The sequence below is a fragment of the Schistocerca nitens genome, chromosome 9 (assembly GCF_023898315.1).
Source record: "Schistocerca nitens isolate TAMUIC-IGC-003100 chromosome 9, iqSchNite1.1, whole genome shotgun sequence".
In the NCBI taxonomy this organism is placed as follows: domain Eukaryota; kingdom Metazoa; phylum Arthropoda; class Insecta; order Orthoptera; family Acrididae; genus Schistocerca; species Schistocerca nitens.
The window spans coordinates 40,119,069-40,140,241 of NC_064622.1; the positions used below are offsets into that span (position 1 = coordinate 40,119,069).

Consider the following 21,173-nt stretch of genomic DNA (forward strand, 5'->3'; position numbering starts at 1 on the left):
TGCAAAAAAGTGGAGACCTACCTCCCCCCCCCCTCCCCCCAGCAACAGCCCATCAACTAGACAGTGACAGTGTGCCAATATACCCAACACCCCTGCAAACAAACCAAGTTATACTGTGCATGTAGTACCTTGATTAATGAGAGTATTTTCAACATAAAAAAACACATACCAAACAAAGCTTGGGACCCAGCACTCTGAAAACTAAAATCATAATGTCAGCTGAGAGCCACTTCTGCACCCTACGGGATCAACAAAAGCACCGAGAGACCATGAGAGCCACTTCTGCACTTGACAGGATCTGTAAAAGAACTGAGAGACCAGGGTTCGCACTCAACCTTTAGTTATCCCATCCCAACACCACTCCACTTGACCCGGTGTGACTCTGGGGAGTGGGGAGCAATCACAGTGAATAGGAAGTGCGATATAGTGAAGACTCATTCTACAGGTATCACCTGAAGCTCACAGCAAGGTACTGTCAAAATATCATGTTACGAGAATGACTGCGCCCACCTGGACACCCGTGAACATTACAAACAGCTGATCTGCTGGGAAAGCTTAACATCACACGCACTTTCACTTGCTCTTCTGTAATTTGTTGTTATAAAATGTCTTGCCTGATGTGCTGAAACAAACAACACTGCTTTAAAAGAACATACATTAATTGTGCTTTATTGATGAGCTACATTGATATTCCTAAAGGCTGCACATACTCAATGATATTCCACATACTTGTCACGAGATGAAAGAATTTTCCCTATAGAATGCTTTAGTAAATTTTGTCTCATATGTGAGAAATAATATTATTCAAGGAAGGGGGATAGGAGTGCATTGTAATGGAAGTTCCTCTAATGATCTGTGACTAGGCAAATGGAGATTTGGAAGGTAGTGAAATACGTCCTTTGATGAAATTATCCCTTTTATAGGATGTGAAATAAGGAAACCTAACATAAATGGATAAGGAAGATAAATACAACTGCTCAATAATGGCAGTGGCTGGCTGTCTTGCCTATATCTGTTACCAGAAAAGACACTGTAACCAACTGGATGAGGGAGGAGTGTAAGGGAATAGTCTCAGTCTGTGCCATCCAAATATTCAGGTGAAGTGAATTGGGATGGCCAGAGACAGATATAAAATGCTGTACACACAACACTACAGGATAAACAAAAAAAAACAAAGTTCTTCAGGTTACTGCACTTTTTTTTTAACACACACATACATCAACATTATCTATACAACACAGTCACACATTTATTTTCAAAAATAAATTACTCATGAGCTCATATTCATCAACAATCATATCAGTCCTTCACCAACAAGAAATCACATAAAAGTGCAGAATAAAGATTTGTCTTCTACAGGAGATACATATCATACAAGTCACTTTTAAAGGATCTGCAGTTCATAAAGTAATAACATAGCCCATGTTACATCACACAATTTGCTCAGAATTGAATCTACTGTCTCTGATAAAAGAAATACTCAACAGCATGTGTGTATTGATGTTAGTTTCTAACAATATTCAATAATTAACACCAGTTTGTTTGAACAGAAAAAAAAAGCATTTGAAACCATGGGCTCCAATCCAAAGTTTTACATTAACAGTCCAGATATATGCAATGAGTATTCCAGAACTTTTAACAGATCAGCTTTGGCAAATTACTTCTCTACAGATGTATGTACATTAGTTACAAATGTAAAATAAAATACACTTAAGTTGCAGTGTGCAGTGCACTGACATTTCATTTCATATCAATACATGCCTCCCAAAAGCAATGTTATAACAACTGTATGAGAAAAATATGAAATCCATACATATCAATATTTCACACACATCATGAAGGAATTTAATGTTCATTTACAAATGAACAGTACCTTTGGAAATCCTACATTAAGTAAACCTCACCAGAGCCTATAAAATACAGACTAAATGGAACAAAAGTAAGTTAATATTGCTAAATAAGTAGCTTTAACATTCAACACTCAAAACTGGACATAAATTACTTGTTGGACAATTAATACAGATCAGAGAAAAAAAAAAAAAAATCTTGCTATCGTTACAAGCAGACCCTCAATCCCAAAGGTTGATATTTGCATTGCTGATATTGATATGTAAAAACATCAGAAAGCAGCAGTGTCACTATGATGTAAGTAAAAGCTAAATGTTCCACATATGTCCTAAAATACTGATTAATAGACAATTAAAACAAACATCTAATGCAGATAAAAAGCAAAACAAATATTTGATGACCTATTTCTCAGTATACATTACTTTTGCACAAAATGTAAAGTCCATAAGAAAATTAAATTCTCACATATACAAAAGGATAGCAAATACAATCTTCATACCAATTTCTATTTTAAGTGACACAACCACTCTGCGATGGAAATTTCATGGCTTTCACATGAACATTATTGTACTGAATACTAAGCTGCCTGAAAGTCAGCACACACCATGTTCCAACACAGAACACAGCTGTTTATTATTGGGCAAAAATGCCCTGAAAACTGCACACTGCTAGAACTAAGACAGTTGTTCTTGCCTACTGAGATAGTGCTCTGTGCTATTAAAGCATCTGGTGGAAATCTTCAGGCTCTGTTGGGAAACTGTGCACAGGGAATACAAGCCTTCTAGCCACTGTCATGTATGAATGTGACATGACAAGTTTTGAACTGGAACCATGAGCTAGAAAGACACTGCTCAAATGGACATTGCCTCATCAAGGAGAGCAGCAAGTTCTCTAAGGTGATGGACTTTGCTACCGGTCGCTGGAGATGCAGCTGTTGGCCGACCCGCATAACTGAAACAGACACATCGAACATACTTTATTCTGTCAAAATGAATGAACAAAACAATACAAATAGCATAGCTTTCCCTAAATGAATGACACATGAACATTTCGTTGTACTCAACTCTCTCTCTCTCTCTCTCTCTCTCTCTCTCTCTCTCTCTCTCTCTCTCTCTCTCTCAAGCAAGTTGCTGAGCACAATATCCTTGAATTTCATAGCTGCTCTAAAACCCACGCAGTCTGGATTCTTTTCCTCCAATATCAGTTTCCTGAATTGTGAGGATCAGAACTGTTTTTGCAACATGTTTCAATCCCATAAACTTCCAAAGCTTCAAAATCCCCTCTTGCCTAGTGAGCCACACCGGTCTCCACCCCAGCCGCAGGACCCAAAATTCCCTCATCCTGCACTCAATACTCTCCTCACCAAAGTCTCCTTTATCTGTTCTATTTCCCAGTCTCAGTCTATTTCTCTCTGCCACTGTGTGCTGTGCACAACTTCCTCCGCCTGTGACCAGAACTATTTCACTGGTGCCACATTACTGTTTTGTGCACCTTATGTTTCTTATTCAAAGCCATGAACCATCTTTCCTCCTACTTTCCGCCACTTTTCTCATCTCACGTAGTCCACTAACCACTCGCCCTAGTCAATCTGCAGTGCCAGCACACTGCGATCAGCTGGGAGAATGTAGCCAAGCAGTTTTACATGTAATCTAAAGCTCTGAAGAAGGATTCGTCTGAACGCTAGCAACATTCTCACTTTGTTGTGTAGATACTGATGACTCAGCACCTCAGCTGTGTAGTCATTGGTTACCTTTACTCCGTAAAACAACAAACAACCATTCTACCTACTTTGAAAAAAGAGTAAATGTCATTTTTTGAATTCCACCTATTAACAAACAAATGAAATACAAAGCACTGTATGCCACATTTTAACAGAATGTATTTCATATTTTGGCAACAGGATAGAAGCCAAAATATGTGGGGGTCTGCCCTATATGTTAGTTGATAAGAAGGCTAATGATATACAACTTTTAAAATTTTGGTCGAACAGTACGTTGGTGTACTGCCAATTCACAGTGTCCAATGGGCACAATATTTCAGTGATCAGACATGTTGCCATTGTCAACTGCGCTGACCAACTGAGCTCCTGAGGATGCACAGCCAACTAATATCTCCTGCCCCCATGAGCTGCTTCATCGATGCCGCGGCTGTACGTCTGCAGTTACAGAGACGCTTGCCTCGGCGTCTGTGATACTGCTGATGTACGTTCTCTGTCTGCCCTGGTGGCCAAATCATTTTGTTTGCTGAGAATCTTCTTAAATAAACTCAGTGCTGGTTTCCAAACCTTTCTAAGATTACAGCCACAGTTGGTTGGTTGGTTGTTTTGGGGAAAGAGACCAGACATCGAGGTCATCGGTCTCATCGGGTTAGGGAAGGAGGGGGAAGGAAATCAGCCGTGCCCTTTCGAAGGAACCATCCCGGCATTTGCCTGAAACTATTTACGGAAATCACGGACAACCTAAATCAGGATGGCCGGACGCGGGATTGAACCGTCGTCCTCCCGAATGCGAGTCCAGTGTCTAACCACTGCGGCACCTCGCTCGGTACAGCCACAGTTGACAATAGTCCCTGGTGTGAATTTCTATGGCCCCTCTAATGAGGCTTTGGAAGTCTGTGCAAAGATCCTGGTACATTCATATTCCATCGCATGATTCTCGGGCAAATAGTGCTCTGCAACCACTTCCTTGTTGGAAAACATCAGTTGACTATGCCCCTGGTGTTCTCAGCAATGATCTTCCACAGTTCGCACTGTCTGTCCAATACATGTCTTCCCACACTGACATGTAATCTGGTATATGCTGGCCTTCCACAAACCAAGATCATCTTTGATGCTTCCTAATAATGCTCCTGTTTTATTGGGCGGGCAAACAGGGTTTACTCGGTGCTTCTTCAATATGCAGAGTATGGTACAAAGGTAAGAGTATTAGCAAGGCACGCCCTCAGGAGCTCAGTTCGACATCGCACCTGAGGAGGGCGACGTGTCTGATCGCTGAAATATTGCGCCCTTTGGGCACTATGAACTGACAATACACCCGGACTGTTCAACCAACAAATACGCTGGGAGAAACTGAAGTGTCATATTGCAAATTTTATTCATTTGTTTGGAATCTAGAATATTTTAAGCTGCAAGTTTTAAGAGCATTGAAGAGTAAGTAGTTCATCTTAATTTATAATTTTTCTCATAAGTCTTAGAAGTGGCATTTTTAGTGTGGTTTTGTTCAAGCACATTATTTTAAACTCTAATCACACTCATCTACAGGATTTTAGTGCATGTGGCAAACACCTTATTCTCATGCATCCATGCAATAAACAATACCAGCACCAACATATAGGGAAACCTTGTTAAGTAACGCATGCCACTTATTTGAAAGTATCATTGAATTCAAAGCTATTAACTACGTTAATCTGTGTTTGTCAACATGATGGTTAATCCAAGTTTCCAATACATTTCTCTCTCTCTCTCTCTCTCTCTCTCTCTCTCTCTCTCTCTCTCTCTCTCTCTCAATAGTGCTGGTCATGCAACACCATGGAAGAGCTTGTATTTAGTTAGGAGTCTATGAGAGGAGTTAGTGGCAGGTTGAAGCTTAGAGGCAATCCATGAAGCATGCCACGATAGTGCACTAGACGTTGCACAATCCACAGAAGGCAAGGCTCCAGCTCCCATATCCAAGTCTGGGACCGTTTCCATTCGGCATTGTTCTTTACTGTTCAGTCCAAGTTGTCTCCAGCGGTATTCTATTGAATATGGTAATTTATTATAGTTATGTTTCACATTTTCAGGTTATGGCAAATATTTCTGTCAGTGACCATGAGGCACTGGTAGCAACAATGATTACTAAGTATGAAGGGCAGCTAAAACAAGCAGGAAGATCTGAATAGTTGACCAAGCACTGGACATATCCGTCTGTGAGAGGGCAAGCAGAAGTGATCCAAAACATTACCATCCAATCTCACTAACATCTGTCTCTTGTACAACTCTGTAACATATTCCCTGCTTGAATATTATTAAGAATATCAACCTGAATGAACTACTCCATGCCAACGAGTACAGATTCCGAAAACATCAATCTAGCAAAACTCAGCTAGTGTTTACTCGCAGGGCAACCTGAAACTGATGTATCAATGCAGTCACACAGATGCAATGTTTCTGATTTCCAAGATGCATTTTACTTGGTACCACATGAGTATTTAATGTGACTGGATTGGATTTCTTGGTAGGGAGCATGAAGCATGTTATCTTGGATGAAGAGCCATCAACAGATGTACAAGCAACATCAAGCATGTCCAAGGAATGTATTGGGGCCCCTACTGTTCATGTTTTACATTAGTGACCAAGCAGACAGTAGTAACATCAAACTTTCTGCAGATGCTGCAGTTATCAGTAATGAAGTATCACCTGAAAAGAATTGCACTAAAATACAACCAGATCTTTAAATAAGATCCCAAAATGGTGCAAGATTGGTAGCTTGCTTTAAATGTACAAATTAAAATTTGCACTTCATAAAAGGCATTAAATTAGTACCCTATTACTACAATATCAATTAGTCACAACTGAAATCAGTCACCTCCTATAAATACATGGGTGCAACTATCAGTGAGGATATGAAATTAAATGATCATATAAGCTCCGTTGTTGTTAAAGCAGGAAGCAGACTTCAGTTCCTTGATAGCATACAGGAAAAATGCAATCAGTCTACAACAGAAACGGCTTACAAATAATTTGTGAATCCCATCTACGAATACTGCTCAAGTTTGTGGGATCCATACCAAATAGTATTAACAGAAGGTATTAAGCATGTGCAAAGAAGAACAGCACAAACGGTCACAGGTTTGTGACTTGCAGGAGAGCATCAATGAAATACTATAAAACCTGCATTGGCAGACACTTTAAGATGCACACCAATTATACTATGAAACCCTACTCAAATATCTTCAAGAACCAGAATTAAGTGAAGAGTCTAGGGATACTTCAGCCCCTCATATCAATTCTGAAGGTACTTTGAAAACAAGGCTAGACTAATTATTATGTGAACAATGACATTTAAGCAGTCACTCTTCCTGTACTTCATATGTCACTGCAATGGGAATAAACCCCAAAACACATTAATTTTAAGCACCCTCTGCGAAGCACTTCACAGTGGTTTGCAGAATATATATGTAGATGGTAGATGTAGCTGCTGTGGAATTTCATTAGTAAGTTTAAGCTGTGATTCTACAAATTTGCATCAGCCTTTCTTATGGACAGTTGTGAGATCTTTTATGTCAAAATTGTCAGTAGTGTTACAAACCTTTCCATTGTTGAAGAAAGTCATCTAGTGGTACTATCCAAATGAGTAAAAACTCGTTGAACAACATAACAATCATGAGCCATTCACAAGATAAGAAAATATTTGTACACTCTTAACAAATTTAGTGATCTCAGTCAAAAGATGCTACATTACACTGATGCTTTAATAGGGGACCAGAACTGAAAATATACCATAACTTAGCTTCTGTAATATAGTTACTAATAATAAGTGAAGCAGGTCAGAAGTTTATTATACAAATTGTTGGCTATAAATCCCATACTACCCCTCACCTAATTTGTCTGATTGCAGAAGAGGGAGGGTGAAGTTTCGAGCTCTCAGTTTCAGCGGGTTCAGACTGTCTGCCAAAGAACCTGCTAAACAACCCACCATGCTGCACCTCAGGCGTTCTGGAAAATGCAGTAATCACAAATTCTTTCCTATCATGACCAAATTCACAATGTTCAACCACATGTAATATACAGAAATGCAAACAGAAATGTATAAGGAAAATAACAATTTCACATTAGTTACTATAGAAAGCTGGCTTTATTTTCTCATGAACACCTGCATTTGTAATGGATAATTATGATTATGTTACTAATCTTGTGTTAATTTCACCTTCAATCAGTTGTGGTGTTTTTCAACCAGCCTTCCCAGTTAGTAGCAAGATACAAGAACAAGACATTATTTGTGTTGTATGCATGCAAATCACAACACACACACACACACACACACACACACACACACACACACACACACAAAGCAACAAGTACTAGGGACAAACATCACTCCCTGCCTGAAGGGCTACGAGAGAGAGAGAGAGAGAGAGAGAGAGAGAGAGAGAGAGAGCGCGGGCATCTATGACTGCACTTGGAAAATACAAATATGTATCATAACATGCAACAAACAAAACGATTTTGTGAGAGTACTCCATTTTCTGGAGAATAAAGCAGGAGTTGTATTTAAAACAGTGAACATGAACTATCTGACACAAAAATCAACTATTTGATCTAATCAAGTTTACACAGGGTGTATATGACCTGGGGCAAGCTGGAAAAACCCAGGAATTTTTTTAGAATTCCGGGAATTATTCATTGTTTTAGTATTCATTTAATTTTATGCAATTTTGACTGGTAAGAATCGATAGCCTAACAAACGATATTACTTTATCCCACTACTGCAGAATAATAATGCAACAAAATATGAACAAGAGAATAAAACAAATTGCAAAGGAAATGAGCCACATAAAAAAAACACAGTGCTCATACAAGCGTCTGCCAAAAGCAAAATGTATCAAAGGCTTTAGGAACACTATGCAATGCTTTGTAACAACAAATTACCTCCGATGAGCATGACATCACAACTGTTTACATTAGATTCATTTAAGTGGTTACAAGAGGGATGATGTGCACGCACAGTTGAGTCGCTTATGAGTAGTACCTTCTCCCACTTCTAGCTATACATATGTCACTGTTGTCTCTGTAAGCAGCAAACCAGGGTATCTGAACTGGGTGGCGATTTTGCGGATGGGGGCGAAATCATATTCTTGGTGAAAAAAACCTTGTTTCACAAAGCACTTAGCATCTAGCACACATTGGTCTATTGATTATTCAAATGATTTTGAAATGCACCCCTGTTGGTTTTTGAACATTTCTGAACACATTCGAAGTTGATTTCTGAATAAATCACAAGTTGATTTTTGAATGTGTGCATAGTGAACGTGATGTGTTTGCCAGGGGAATCCTTGTCGCATCTAGAAATACACTTTCCTGCAGACAAAAGGAGATGGGGCTATACGAGCTGAGCGGAATAAAGCCGAATGGGTGAATGCCAACTGCTGTTTGTTTATGTGATTGATTGGGTTTGCGAATGATCAGCATTGTTATAATTACTAGCAAAGTCCATAGATTCAGACTACCAGAGTGGAAATAAAAGGCCGGCCGATGTGGCCGTGCGGTTCTAGGCGCTTCAGTCTGGAACCACGTGACCGCTACGGTCGCATGTTCGAATCCTGCCTCGGGCATGGATGTGTGTGATGTCCTTAGGTTAGTTAGGTTTAAGTAGTTCTAAGTTCTAGGGGACTGATGACCATAGATGTTAAGTCCCATAGTGCTCAGAGCCATTTGAACCACTTTTTGGAAATAAAAGACTAACAAATAACAGGTAAGAAACATTACGTATTATCTTCTTGGTGTATCCAAGAAGATGAAATTTTGACAGAAAAGCTTTGGCCAGATTGCTACACTAGAAAGGACAAGTTGTACAGTCCCTGGCTAGCAGCCGCTTAAGTTCTATTCTGGGAGTAGTGTGGAAAACATGTACGAACACATAAGACCTAACCAGAGAATAATCGCTGGATAATTAAACTGGCGATTTTGGCAGGGTTAGCAGAGTTAACCAGAGAATGAGTTTTGACAATGGTAGGAATAGTTACAGAACTTGTGATGAGAAGATTGAGTGTTAGAACGAGGAAGGAGAAGAAATGGGGACATCATACAAATTATGGAAGAAGATGACGATTCCAGATTTATACAAAAATTTAGTACTACTACTTTTCAATCTCATGCTTGAGAAACTGGAGTGTATGTATCAAATAAGAAACTATTTCCTAACTTAAAGCTTTTTGATTGTAGTAGGCCAAATAGGCATTTCATATTGGTACTTTGCGAATTATATTCTGCTGTATTATAAAAATGACCATTATAACCAAAACAGTCTCACTTATTTGGTGTGTTACAATTGCTGCAATATTAGAAAGACCTATGTTTTTAATCTAGCAGACAGTGACAAAATAGACGTAATCAGATCGAGAAACCACACTAGTCTTGGGTTACTTTTTGTAATAACAGCTTTTTCAGTATTAGACATTCTTTCACAGAGAGGAAAGCACAAGCGCAAGCATGCCATGTAAAGCTGTAGCGAGAGAGAGAGAGAGAGAGAGAGAGAGAGAGAGAGAGAGAGAGAGAGAGACTAGGACCTAAGGATTGAAGAAATGTGTACTGTCTTGCTTGTCTCTTGTCTTTACTAGTTTTATGTATCCTATATTTAATTTTATGTCACAGAGAACAGAAAGTTTTTTTAACGGGCAGGATGCTAAGCTGGCCGACTGGGAGCAGGAGAGGCACCCCAGGACATTTTAATATCCGCTGTCCAGAATGTAGTTTGATGGGATCCATTACCAAATATACACATTTGAGTTCCACAGTGAGAAATACAGTGACGTGCAGTAGAAGAATGCTGTGTGAAGAAGCGTGGCACTGCATTTTGGCACACTTAAGACCAAATAACACGTCTTACATTTCCTCAAAGTAATTTGTTTTGTGCATCAGACTCATCGGAAAATGTGCACTTCAAAATGAACATATTTTTGAAAAGTCTTTATTTTTAATTTATGATGTCCTACTATTGCAAATGCTAGTGGTGGTGGTAAGGGGGGGGGGGGGGGGCGGGGGTGGAACCATCTAGCATTGCCCTGGTTTGAAATATTGTAGATCTGGGGCTTTTTTTTTTTTTTTTTTTTTTTTTGTGGTTTTCGGGCGCACAACTTCAATGGTCATTAGCGCCCTGACTACTCTAAGAATGCACCGCAAGGCACAAGTTGACAACAACAACTAAAAGGGAAAACACAATAAAAGACAGACTGACAGGCATAGGATTAAAAAACATCAAATGTCCTTAGCGAGGTTTGTCAAATTGATAAAACAAAGAACACGAGCAGCTGCTCGTGGGTCATCCGCTAAAATGGCATCTAAAGTAGTAGGCAGGTTAAGATCGAGGCGCAGTGTTTTAAGATCGGGACAGGACATTAAAATGTGACGAACTGTCAGCAAGTGCCCACATGGGCAGAACGGCGCCGGCGCAGCAGTCAGCAGATGGCGATGGCTGAACCGGCAGTGTCCAATTCTTAACCTTGCTAAAACGACCTCCTCCCGCCGAGAAGGGCGTGAGGAGGACGTCCAAGCCACGGGAAGAGGTTTTAAGGCCCGAAGCTTGTTGTCGGTAAGTGCAGCCCAATCGGCATGCCACAGCGACACAACGCGCCGACAAATGACCCTGCTAAAATCGGACGAAGGGACACAACAAGAAGCTGTCCGAGGCTGGAGGACCTCAGCCTTGGCCGCGGCATCTGCAGCTTCGTTCCCAGGGATACCGACATGGCCAGGAACCCACATAAAGCTAACCGGTGTACCGACGTCCACCAGCTGCTGAAGAGAGCGTTGGATCCGGTGTACGAAAGGGTGAACCGGGTACGGATCACTGAGGCTCTGGATGGCGCTCAGGGAATCTGAGCAGATGACATAAGCAGAATGTCGGTGGCGGCAGATGTACAGAACAGCCTGGTAGAGGGCAAAGAGCTCAGCTGTGAAGACCGAACAATGGCCATGGAGCCGGTATTGGAAACTTTGTGCCCCGACAATAAAGGAACACCCGACCCCGTCATTGGTCTTAGAGCCATCTGTATAAATGAAAGTCATGTTGTTGAACTTCGAACGAAGTTCCAAAAAACGGGAGTGGTAGACCGAACCGGGGGTGACCTCTTTTGGGAGCGAGCTGAGGTCGAGGTGAACGCGGACCTGAGCCTGGAGCCAAGGTGGCGTGCGGCTCTCGCCCACTCGAAAGGTTGCAGGGAGTGAAAAATGAAGGTGTTGAAGGAGGCGACGAAAGCGAACTCCAGGGGGTAGCAAGGCAGAGACATACAACCCGTATTGAAGGTCAAGAGAGTCGTCAAAAAAGGAACGATAAGAAGGATGGTCGGGCATTGACAGTAGCCGACAGGCATACCGACAAAGCAGTATATCGCGCCGGTAGGTGAGTGGCAATTCACCAGCATCAGCATGAAGACTCTCGACGGGACTAGTATAAAACGGTCCGATCGCAAGTCGTAAACCCCGATGTTGTATGGAGTTGAGGCGGCGTAAGATGGATGGCCGTGCAGAGGAGTATACGAAGCTCCCATAATCCAGCTTGGAGCGGACGATCGACCGATATAGACGAAGTAGGACGGTTCGATCCGCTCCCCACGACATACCAATGAGAACACGGAGGACATTTAAAGAACGGGTACAACGGGCGGCCAAATATGACACATGTGGAGACCAGCTAAGTTTCCTGTCAAAGGTAAGGCCTAAAAATTTGATTGTCTCCACGAGTGGGAGAGCAACGGGACCGAGTCGTAAGGACGGTGGGAGAAACTCTTTGTAGCGCCAGAAGTTAATACAGACCGTCTTCTCGGCAGAAAAACGGAAGCCATTGGCGACACTCCAGGAGTAAAGACGGTCAAGAGAACGCTGAAGACAGCGCTCCAAGACACGTGGACACTGCGCGCTGCAATAGATGGTAAAATCGTCCACGAAAAGGGAGCCTGATACATCAGCTGGGAGGCAATCCATTATTGGATTGATCGCGATGGCGAAGAGAGCGACGCTCAAAACTGAGCCCTGTGGTACCCCATTCTCCTGGCGAAAGGTGTCGGACAGGACAGAACCCACACGTACCCGAAACTGGCGATCCATTAAAAAGGAACGAATAAAAAGAGGGAGGCGACCGCGAAAGCCCCACGTATGCATGGTGCGGAGAATGCCCGCCCTCCAACAGGTGTCGTAAGCCTTCTCCAAATCAAAGAACACAGCCGCGGTCGGGCGCTTCCGCAAGAAGTTATTCATGATGAAGGTCGACAAGGTAACCAGATGGTCGACAGCAGAGCGGCGCCTTCGAAATCCACATTGTACATTGGTAAGTAGGCGTCGAGACTCGAGCAGCCAAACCAATCGAGAGTTAACCATTCGCTCCATCACTTTACAGACACAGCTGGTAAGCGAGATAGGTCGATAACTGGAAGGCAAGTGCTTGTCCTTCCCCGGCTTAGGAATCGGGACAACAATAGACTCGCGCCAGCATGCGGGAACATGTCCCTCAATCCAGATGCGATTGTATGTACGAAGAAGAAAACCTTTGCCCGCAGGAGAAAGGTTCTTCAGCATCTGAATATGAATAGAATCAGGCCCTGGAGCGGAGGACCGTGATCGGCCAAGTGCGGTTTCGAGTTCCCGCATGGTGAATGGGGCATTATAACTTTCACAATTCGAGGAGCGGAAGTCACGTGGCCTAGCCTCCTCGGCCTGTTTGCGGGGGAGGAAGGCAGGGTGGTAATGAGCGGAGCTCGAAACCTCGGCGAAAAAGCGGCCGAAGGCATTGGAGACAGCCTCAGGGGCCACAAGGACTTCATTCGCGACCTTCAAGCCAGAAATTGGGGAGTGGACCTTAGTGCCAGATAGCCGGCGCAGGCTACCCCAGACAACAGAAGAAGGAGTAGAACTGTTGAAGGTGCTGGTGAAAGCAGCCCAGCTGGCTTTCTTGCTTTCTTTAATAATACGACGACACTGAGCACGTAATCGTTTATAATTAATACAATGCGCCACTGTAGGGTGGCGTTGAAAGGTGCGTAAAGCACGTCGACGAGCACGTATAGCGTCCCTACATGCTGCGGTCCACCAGGGGACCGGTACGCGACGTGGAGAAGAGGTAGGGTGAGGGATGGAATAGTCAGCAGCAGCGAGAATGACTTCCGTGAGGTGTGCGACCTGACGATCGCAGCTTGTGAAGGTTTGATCCTGAAAGGTCGCCCTGGAAGAGAAGAGCCCCCAGTCTGCCTTGGAGATGGTCCAACGAGAGGAGCACGGAGAGGGAGTATGCTGCAGGAGATGGATAATACACGGGAAGTGGTCGCTCGAATATGTATCAGCAAGGGCATACCACTCAAACCGGCGTGCAAGTTGGGGAGTACATATAGAGAGGTCTAAATGGGAATAGGTATGAGATGTGTCCGAAAGAAAAGTAGGGGCGCCAGTATTGAGGCAGACAAGATTGAGCTGGTTGAAAAGGTCTGCTAACAAGGAGCCCCTCGGGCAGGATGCTGGAGAGCCCCAAAGAGGATGGTGGGCATTGAAGTCTCCAGTTAACAAAAATGGTGCAGGTAGCTGAGCAACAAGTTGCGTCATGTCTGCCCTGGTAACGGCAGATGACGATGGAGCGTAAACGGTACAAAAGGAAAACGTAAAAGTGGGGAGAGTAATGCGGATGGCAACTGCCTGCAGGCCGGTGTGCAATGTGATGGGATCGTAGTAAATATCATCCCGGACCAGCAACATAACCCCTCCATGAGCTGGGATACCTACCACAGGGGGTAGGTCAAAACGCACAGAGGTGTAGTGTGCCAAGGCAATTTGATCGCATGGGCGTAGCTTCGTTTCCTGGAGGGCTACGACGAGCGGACGATGCGAGCGGAGCAGCAACTTCAAGTCCTCTCGGTTGGAGCGAACGCTGCGAATATTCCAGTTAATAAGTGCCATCGGAAGAAAAGGAAGATGAGAGAAGGGGTCACCTCGAAGGCCGCTTAGGGCCTGGCTTCGAGCGAGCACTGCCGCCGCTAGCAGGAGGCGGACAGTCATCGTCCATGGGGTCTATAGGGTCATCGGCCATCTCAGGAGGATGGCCGGGAGGGGGAGCTTCCTCCGCCGGTGAATGGCCAGATGTTCGGCTACCAGCGGTGCGGCCAGGCGAAAGGGATGACGGCCTGGGGCGGCAACCGCTGGGTGGCGCAGGAGAAGAAATGCGCCGTGGCGGAGAAGGAGAACTGTGCTTCCTATTAGCCTTCTTGGATGGTCGTTTGGTGGAAGTACCGGACGAAGGCTGGGAGGTCGAGGTACGTAGGAAGTCTGCACGGGACGGTTCCTTCTTGAAGGCCCGTGCATCTGACTTCTGGGTCTTCGTCTTAGCAGAAGCTGATGAAGGGGCTGGTGTCTGTGGGGTGATGGGACGAAGAGGAGACGTCGACCGCGCGATCTTAGCACTGGCCGAACGGACGACCGTGGTGCTGAAGGTCAGATCGCATGTCTGGGTTGCTACCTCCCGGGTAGTCCGAGGAGAGGCGAGGACAGTGCTGTATTTCCCCGCTGGGAGCAGCGTGGGCTTCCTACTAGCCAATAGCTTGCGAGCAGCCGAGGTGGACACTTTCTCTTTGACTCGAATTTCCTGGATACAGCGTTCTTCCTTATAGACAGGACAGTCGCGGGAGGATGCGGCATGGTCACCCTGACAGTTCACACAACGAGGAGACGGAGGTGGACAGTCACCCTCATGGGCATCCCTGCCACAAGTGACACATTTAGCCGCATTGGAACAAGACTGTCGAGTGTAATTGAAACGCTGACACTGGTAGCAGCGCGTAGGTGTCGGGACATAGGGGCGAACAGAAATAACCTCGTAGCCCGCCTTGATGCGCGATGGCAGCTTAACACTATCGAAGGTTAAGAAAAGTGTCCGGGTCGGTACAAGGTCATTGTTGACCTTTTTCATGACCCGATGGACAGCCGTCACGCCCTGCTCAGCGAGGAAAGATTGAAGCTCCTCGTCAGTCAATCCGTCGAGAGAGCTACTATAGACTACACCACGAGACGAATTCAAGGTGCGGTGGGCCTCCACCCGGACAGGGAACGTGTACAAGAGTGTGGCCCGAAGCAGTTTTTGTGCCTGAAAGGCACTCTCAGTTTCTAGTAATAAGGTACCGTTACGCAACCTGGTACAAGATTTGACAGATCCGGCTATGGCATCTACGCCCTTCTGGATAACGAAAGGGTTGACAGAGGAAAAATCCTTTCCGTCCTCAGATCGAGAAACTACGAGGAACTGTGGGGCAGGCGGTAGTATTTTTGTCACTGTTGGCTGGTCACGTTTCCGTTTGTGGGTCGAAGTCGAAAGCGATGGAGTAGAATCCATTGCGGAGGAATCCCCCATGATTGCCAGCGTCTCCGATGGCGCGCTCCTTCCTTGTGGGGACCCTCTCAGAGGGCACTCCCGCCTTAGGTGAATGTTTACACCTCAGGTCACACCTCCCGAGAAACAGACGGAGGGACCAATCGGCATGGTCAGAAGGTATCAGCTCAGGCAATCACCCCTCCCCGGGCCTGGCCTTTACCAGGGGGTACGCGCGTGCCTTACATGTCTACCCAGGGCGGGGACTTACGCGTTACCCCGTCACCGGCTACGCGTGCGAACGCGTGGGTCGGCCTTCAGACACGCACAGGGAGGAAGGAAGAAGAGGAAAAAGAAGAGAGAGGGAGAAAGAGGACAGACTGTCTCAAACGCCGAGGCGGAGACCAGAGAAGGCAAGGAGAAGAAGGCAATGTGAAAGCAAGGAGAAGGAGGCAAGGAGAAGGCAAGGAGAAGAAGGCAATGAGAAGGCAAGGAGAAAAAGGCAATGAGAAGGCAAGGAGGAGTCAAGGGAAAGAGTAAGGAAGACAGTGAAGTGGAGAAGAGCAAAGAAAGGAACCAACAAAAGGAAGGAAGAAACGAGAAGTGAAAAACCAAAAAGACCACGATTATAGGTCGTGAAACCGTCCGTCTCCGGACGCAGGCGCTAACTACCCCCGTGAGGGGGATGGACTCCTTTTAGTCGCCTCTTACGACAGGCAGGAATACCTCGGGCCTATTCTAATCCCCGGACCCGCAGGGGGGAGATCTGGGGCTGCTGCCCAGATGGTTGGTTGGTTGTTTGGGGAAGGAGACCAGACAGCGTGGTCATCGGTCTCATCGGATTAGGGAAGGAAGTCGGCCGTGCCCTTTCAGAGGAACCATCCCGGCATTTGCCTGGAATGATTTAGGGAAATCACGGAAAACCTAAATCAGGATGGCCGGACGCGGGATTGAACCGTCGTCCTCCCGAATGCGAGTCCAGTGTCTAACCACTGCGCCACCTCGCTCGGTGCTGCCCAGAGCAGTCAGTTATACGGAGGGGGAAGGGGGGGGGGGGTGGCTCCACATCACGTGATCTGTGTGTTTACATTCAGTGACTGCTGTTTCCTCTTCGTTTACTGCTCTCTTGTCATATGAAAAAAGAAGTTAATTAAAATACATTCACGTAATTACGGAAGGCTAAAATATGTTATTAGTTTCAGATTTTATTTAATTTCCACCTTTCTGACAGTCAAGCATTAATCGCCTTGCAGAACAATGAACTTATTTTTGTCGCTTTGCTAAAGAAATTCAGCTTTTGTTTTTCTTTTCCGCTGAGGCAGCCAATTTTCTTGAAATGAAGTGTTTAATTCCACACCATTGGCTAATTTCAACTGTTCGCTCCATTTCAAGTGCACGTTTTCATCTTCTAGCACGTATGACATTACGCCATAATAAAGAACCAAACATAACATAATACAGTACTGGTACTCAAAGAAAATTTACATGCTGAAAACCACACTGAAAAGCTTAATATCAGGTCGAGGCCTACTTTGTTGGGAATCTCCACATACGAATGTGCACTTTCTAAGCCGAATTATTCATTTCAGTATGGTTCATGACACTCCAACACTCTTGAGTATCCTCTGACGTCTTGTTTCTTTTATGACATAATGTACGATCTTTTAAAGTTTGACACATACGAACACATGGGCTTCCTACGTCATTGCAGCTGCGCAGGTGTGGTGACACCTCTTATCTGGCACACACTGTCAACTGCTCAAACAAATCTATTTCCAACAGATCGCGGGAAAATATTGTGAATTGTGGTTTGAAAAGCGTTCTTTTCAAAGTAAATTTCCTTTTACACAAGATGAACTATGTTTGAGAATGTCCAATGAATTTCTTAAATCAGAGAGCCTTAACTCTCATTCAAAAATCAACTCTCTGATGGCAAGCCATTTAGAAGAATTTTGAGCCCAGAAGATTAAAGATTTATGTCGGTATTTAACATTTTACTGGCACATTTGTGTGATGTATCTTAAAGTGTAAAAAGCACAACAAAGATTATGTGAAAGCTTAGCTTTTCTTGTAGCTCATTAATCTTCGCGACAAATATTATACATGAAAGCTTTTCTTTTCTTGTAGCAACACTATGTATATTAATTTAAACCATCAACTTTTCCTGTTTGTGTGTTTGCACTAGTTAACAGTGATGTTGCTATTGGCTGACTACATCAAGTGTCCTATGCTCTGAATATCTGCCGTCATTGGCTGGCGAGATCACATGACATGAGCTATGACTGGATTAAAAAAGCGCATCACAATCTCGATTTCAAGCTTCGGAAAGCAACATGCGGTGTTCGGTAGAATTCAAATTTATACTTTCATAATATGAAAATATGCAGCGTACATGTAGCTGCATATCAAAGAACTTTCCGAAACTCTTTTTTTTTTCTCTCCCCTCCGAGTTTTGTTTTCTAAAGTGCTGGGGAATTCTAAGTCGCCATATAAAACCATAACCATTCAAATGATTGATAAGTTTTACTGTTCCAAGGGAAATTATACTGTCACTTAACACAGAAGTAGTTTATTTTTAACCGGGAGATCTGGGAATTTTTTTCCTTGTCCACTTATATACTCAGTTACAATAATTGTTATTTAGAGTTTTTCTGTTCAAACTTTTGAGTCTTTCTCACATGCTTTACCTAAGAAAAGACAATAATAATAATAATAATAATAATAATAATAATGCAAAGAGCATGCCAAACTACAGGCAATGCACAACTACAGATATCGGCAAAGTGTTTACAATGCCATCTCTTATAGGAAAATACCACTGATGGGGCAGCATTGTATTCTGGCCAGATTGCCAGAGCAGCCAGAAATAGTGGTCCTGTGAGCATGGGGTGTGCTTGCTTGAGTGAATACTTTCTTTTTTGAAGAAAGCTCAATGCATAATAGTCCTTCTGTTGTGCCTATCTATAACTCAACTGCATGGTGAGTAGCAACCTATCCTTTTCATAAAATTGTTGATATTCCAACCTGGATTTTCTATTGTTTCATTTCACCCAAAAGCTTTCCTTCCATCCCACAACCCAGTGATATTTTTCCTTTGTCACTATTCTTTAAAGCATTATTCTACTGATTCTTTCCTTAGTTATTTTATTGCATTCCAAACCGCACACGCTACAACTTCGAGCCACACTGCAGCTATGGTCTTATCCACACACAACACACGGTTATGTGACTGTGATGATTGCTGATGCAGCATCTCATGACCCAAATTCTTCCCACCCATAATTATTACTACTAAGTTGCTGCTTATTTTTGCATGTTATTTTCCACACCTACATGTGCCACACCCTTATATTATGTTCATACCTCCATAACTCATCCATTCCATCCTTTTTCTCATACTTTTTGTATGGGTTTTAGTTATTTGTTGATAAATGTACATATTCTGTTATCCAGCTCCCCTCACAACCACAAATGCCTTCATTTGCCCATTTCCTAGTCATTACCCACTTCCCCAACTCCATCCGTACTGCAATGGACTACGGCTCCAGCTCAGAAATCTATCCATTTTCCTGGTTAAAACTCTGTCCCACATAATGTTCTTTACATGCTGCCTAAACCATGGAATCCCTTCCAATTGCCTAACAGTAAAAATTGCTTTCTCTGGATCCTACCTCTCCTTTCACAATGACCTTCACCTTTTCAGATTCTGCCAGTCATTATCCCTCACAAATCTGGTGCTAAAAAAAACATCCCCATGGCACAGGCATTCCAGACCCACCTCTGCTTCCTCCTCAAGGTGCTACTACTGTGAAACCCCTACAGCTTCATAAACTTCTGTAAGCTATCCAGCTAAATGACATCAGACTGCCGCCTTGGGGCACTAGTATCTAACCCCCTTCATAACCACAGTGTTGCTTCTCGTCAATCCCTCATACCACCCAGACCCTGCTTAGCTGATCTTTTCCACTTGCCACATCTCTCAAAATTCCCTAACAATACTTCACCAAACCCAGAGCCACAACAAACCAAAATCCTCAGCCCCACAGAAATTTCAATCCTATCCAAAGGCTTCACCTTAAAGCCCACATCCAAATTTAACCGTATTGGACTTGTCAAATATCTACTCTCCTTCTCACAATCCCTGCAATGGGAACATTTCTTTGCCACTAATCCCTCCAACCAAAGCCAACCTATCCCAATACCAACCCCTGCCTCTCCCAGTTCATGCCACCATCCAACAGTGACCCATCCTCCTCCCAAATAACCAACTACTGGTCATCCTCCGGGAAATTCCTACTTCCAACTTGGCCACATCATCCTTCCCCAGGACCCTTCCTAAGAATGCCAACCTTTCAGCAGAATGAAGGACAGCCACAAACAGCCTCAAAACAGACCATGATCTGATCACCCTGCTAGAGACAGAATTTCCACCACAGTCGCTATGGATCGCAATGGCCACCTGGAGGAAGGCCACTACCAGTTGTCTGATGACTCAACTTATAAACAATGTCAGAATGACATCTTCAACTTTTGTAGTCCTGTCTTCCTCAGTTGCGTGTACTATTACGGTATATTGATAATTTTTACTTATGGACCATCTGACAGCAACTGAATAAAACACAATTTTAGTGCCATACACGTTTCGCCTTTATTTTCTGCAAGGCATCATCAGTGGCCTGGAATATGTACATATGTTAGCTATTTTATTCACATTTTTGTAACTGTGCCTATAGGTTATAAACAGTTCTGGTGGTTGGTATTTCCTATTAAGTAGTAATGTTTTGAACTGTACTTACAGATTGCGTAGACAGTTTCTTACATATTACGCTCATGTTGCATTTTTGGTGTTGTTCTTCTTCCTATGAACGCCAATTTGCTGTTTTTTCCACATTTCACAGCACTATGCACTGAACGCTTGTTTTAATGCAATGCTTTGGTTTCTGTTGCCGACTGTCAAATGTTTTTGCCAAAGATCGAATATTACTGCCAAACTTACAGTAACTATTGAAGTATCTGTGGTCTGTTCGTGTATGCATTTGTGTGTGTGTGTGTGTGTGTGTGTGTGTGTTTTGGTGTGGTATTAATTTAATTTAATTTTATTTTATTTCTTTATTTATTTTTGTTTTTGTCCTGTGTATGGAACAAGGAATGAAAATAATGAGAATAAGCAACCATGACAAACATCTTATACAAATGCAAGAAAACTTCTACATCCAGAAAGCCATAGCAGAAAACAAACATGTGATAAATGAACAAACACACATCAGCACAGGCTCCCTACTACAC

The 21,173-nt window shown here is 43.6% G+C and overlaps 1 protein-coding gene across 5 annotated transcripts in view; it reads right to left on the minus strand.

Moving 5' to 3' along the window:
• Positions 1-1,177: 1,177 nt before the first annotated feature.
• LOC126203990 (2-oxoglutarate dehydrogenase complex component E1-like) overlaps positions 1,178-21,173 on the minus strand; it is a 129,942-nt gene continuing 109,946 nt past the window's right edge. For 3 of the 5 annotated variants that reach the window (XM_049938422.1, XM_049938420.1, XM_049938421.1), the window contains 2 exons: positions 7,427-7,543; positions 1,178-2,799 (listed from right to left, as the gene is read on the minus strand). In XM_049938422.1, the coding sequence (XP_049794379.1) occupies positions 2,700-2,799; positions 7,427-7,543 (217 nt within the window). In that variant the 3' untranslated portion in view covers positions 1,178-2,699. The remainder of the gene's footprint in view (positions 2,800-7,426; positions 7,544-21,173) is intronic. The other 2 variants (XM_049938423.1, XM_049938424.1) reach the window with 1 other exon arrangement.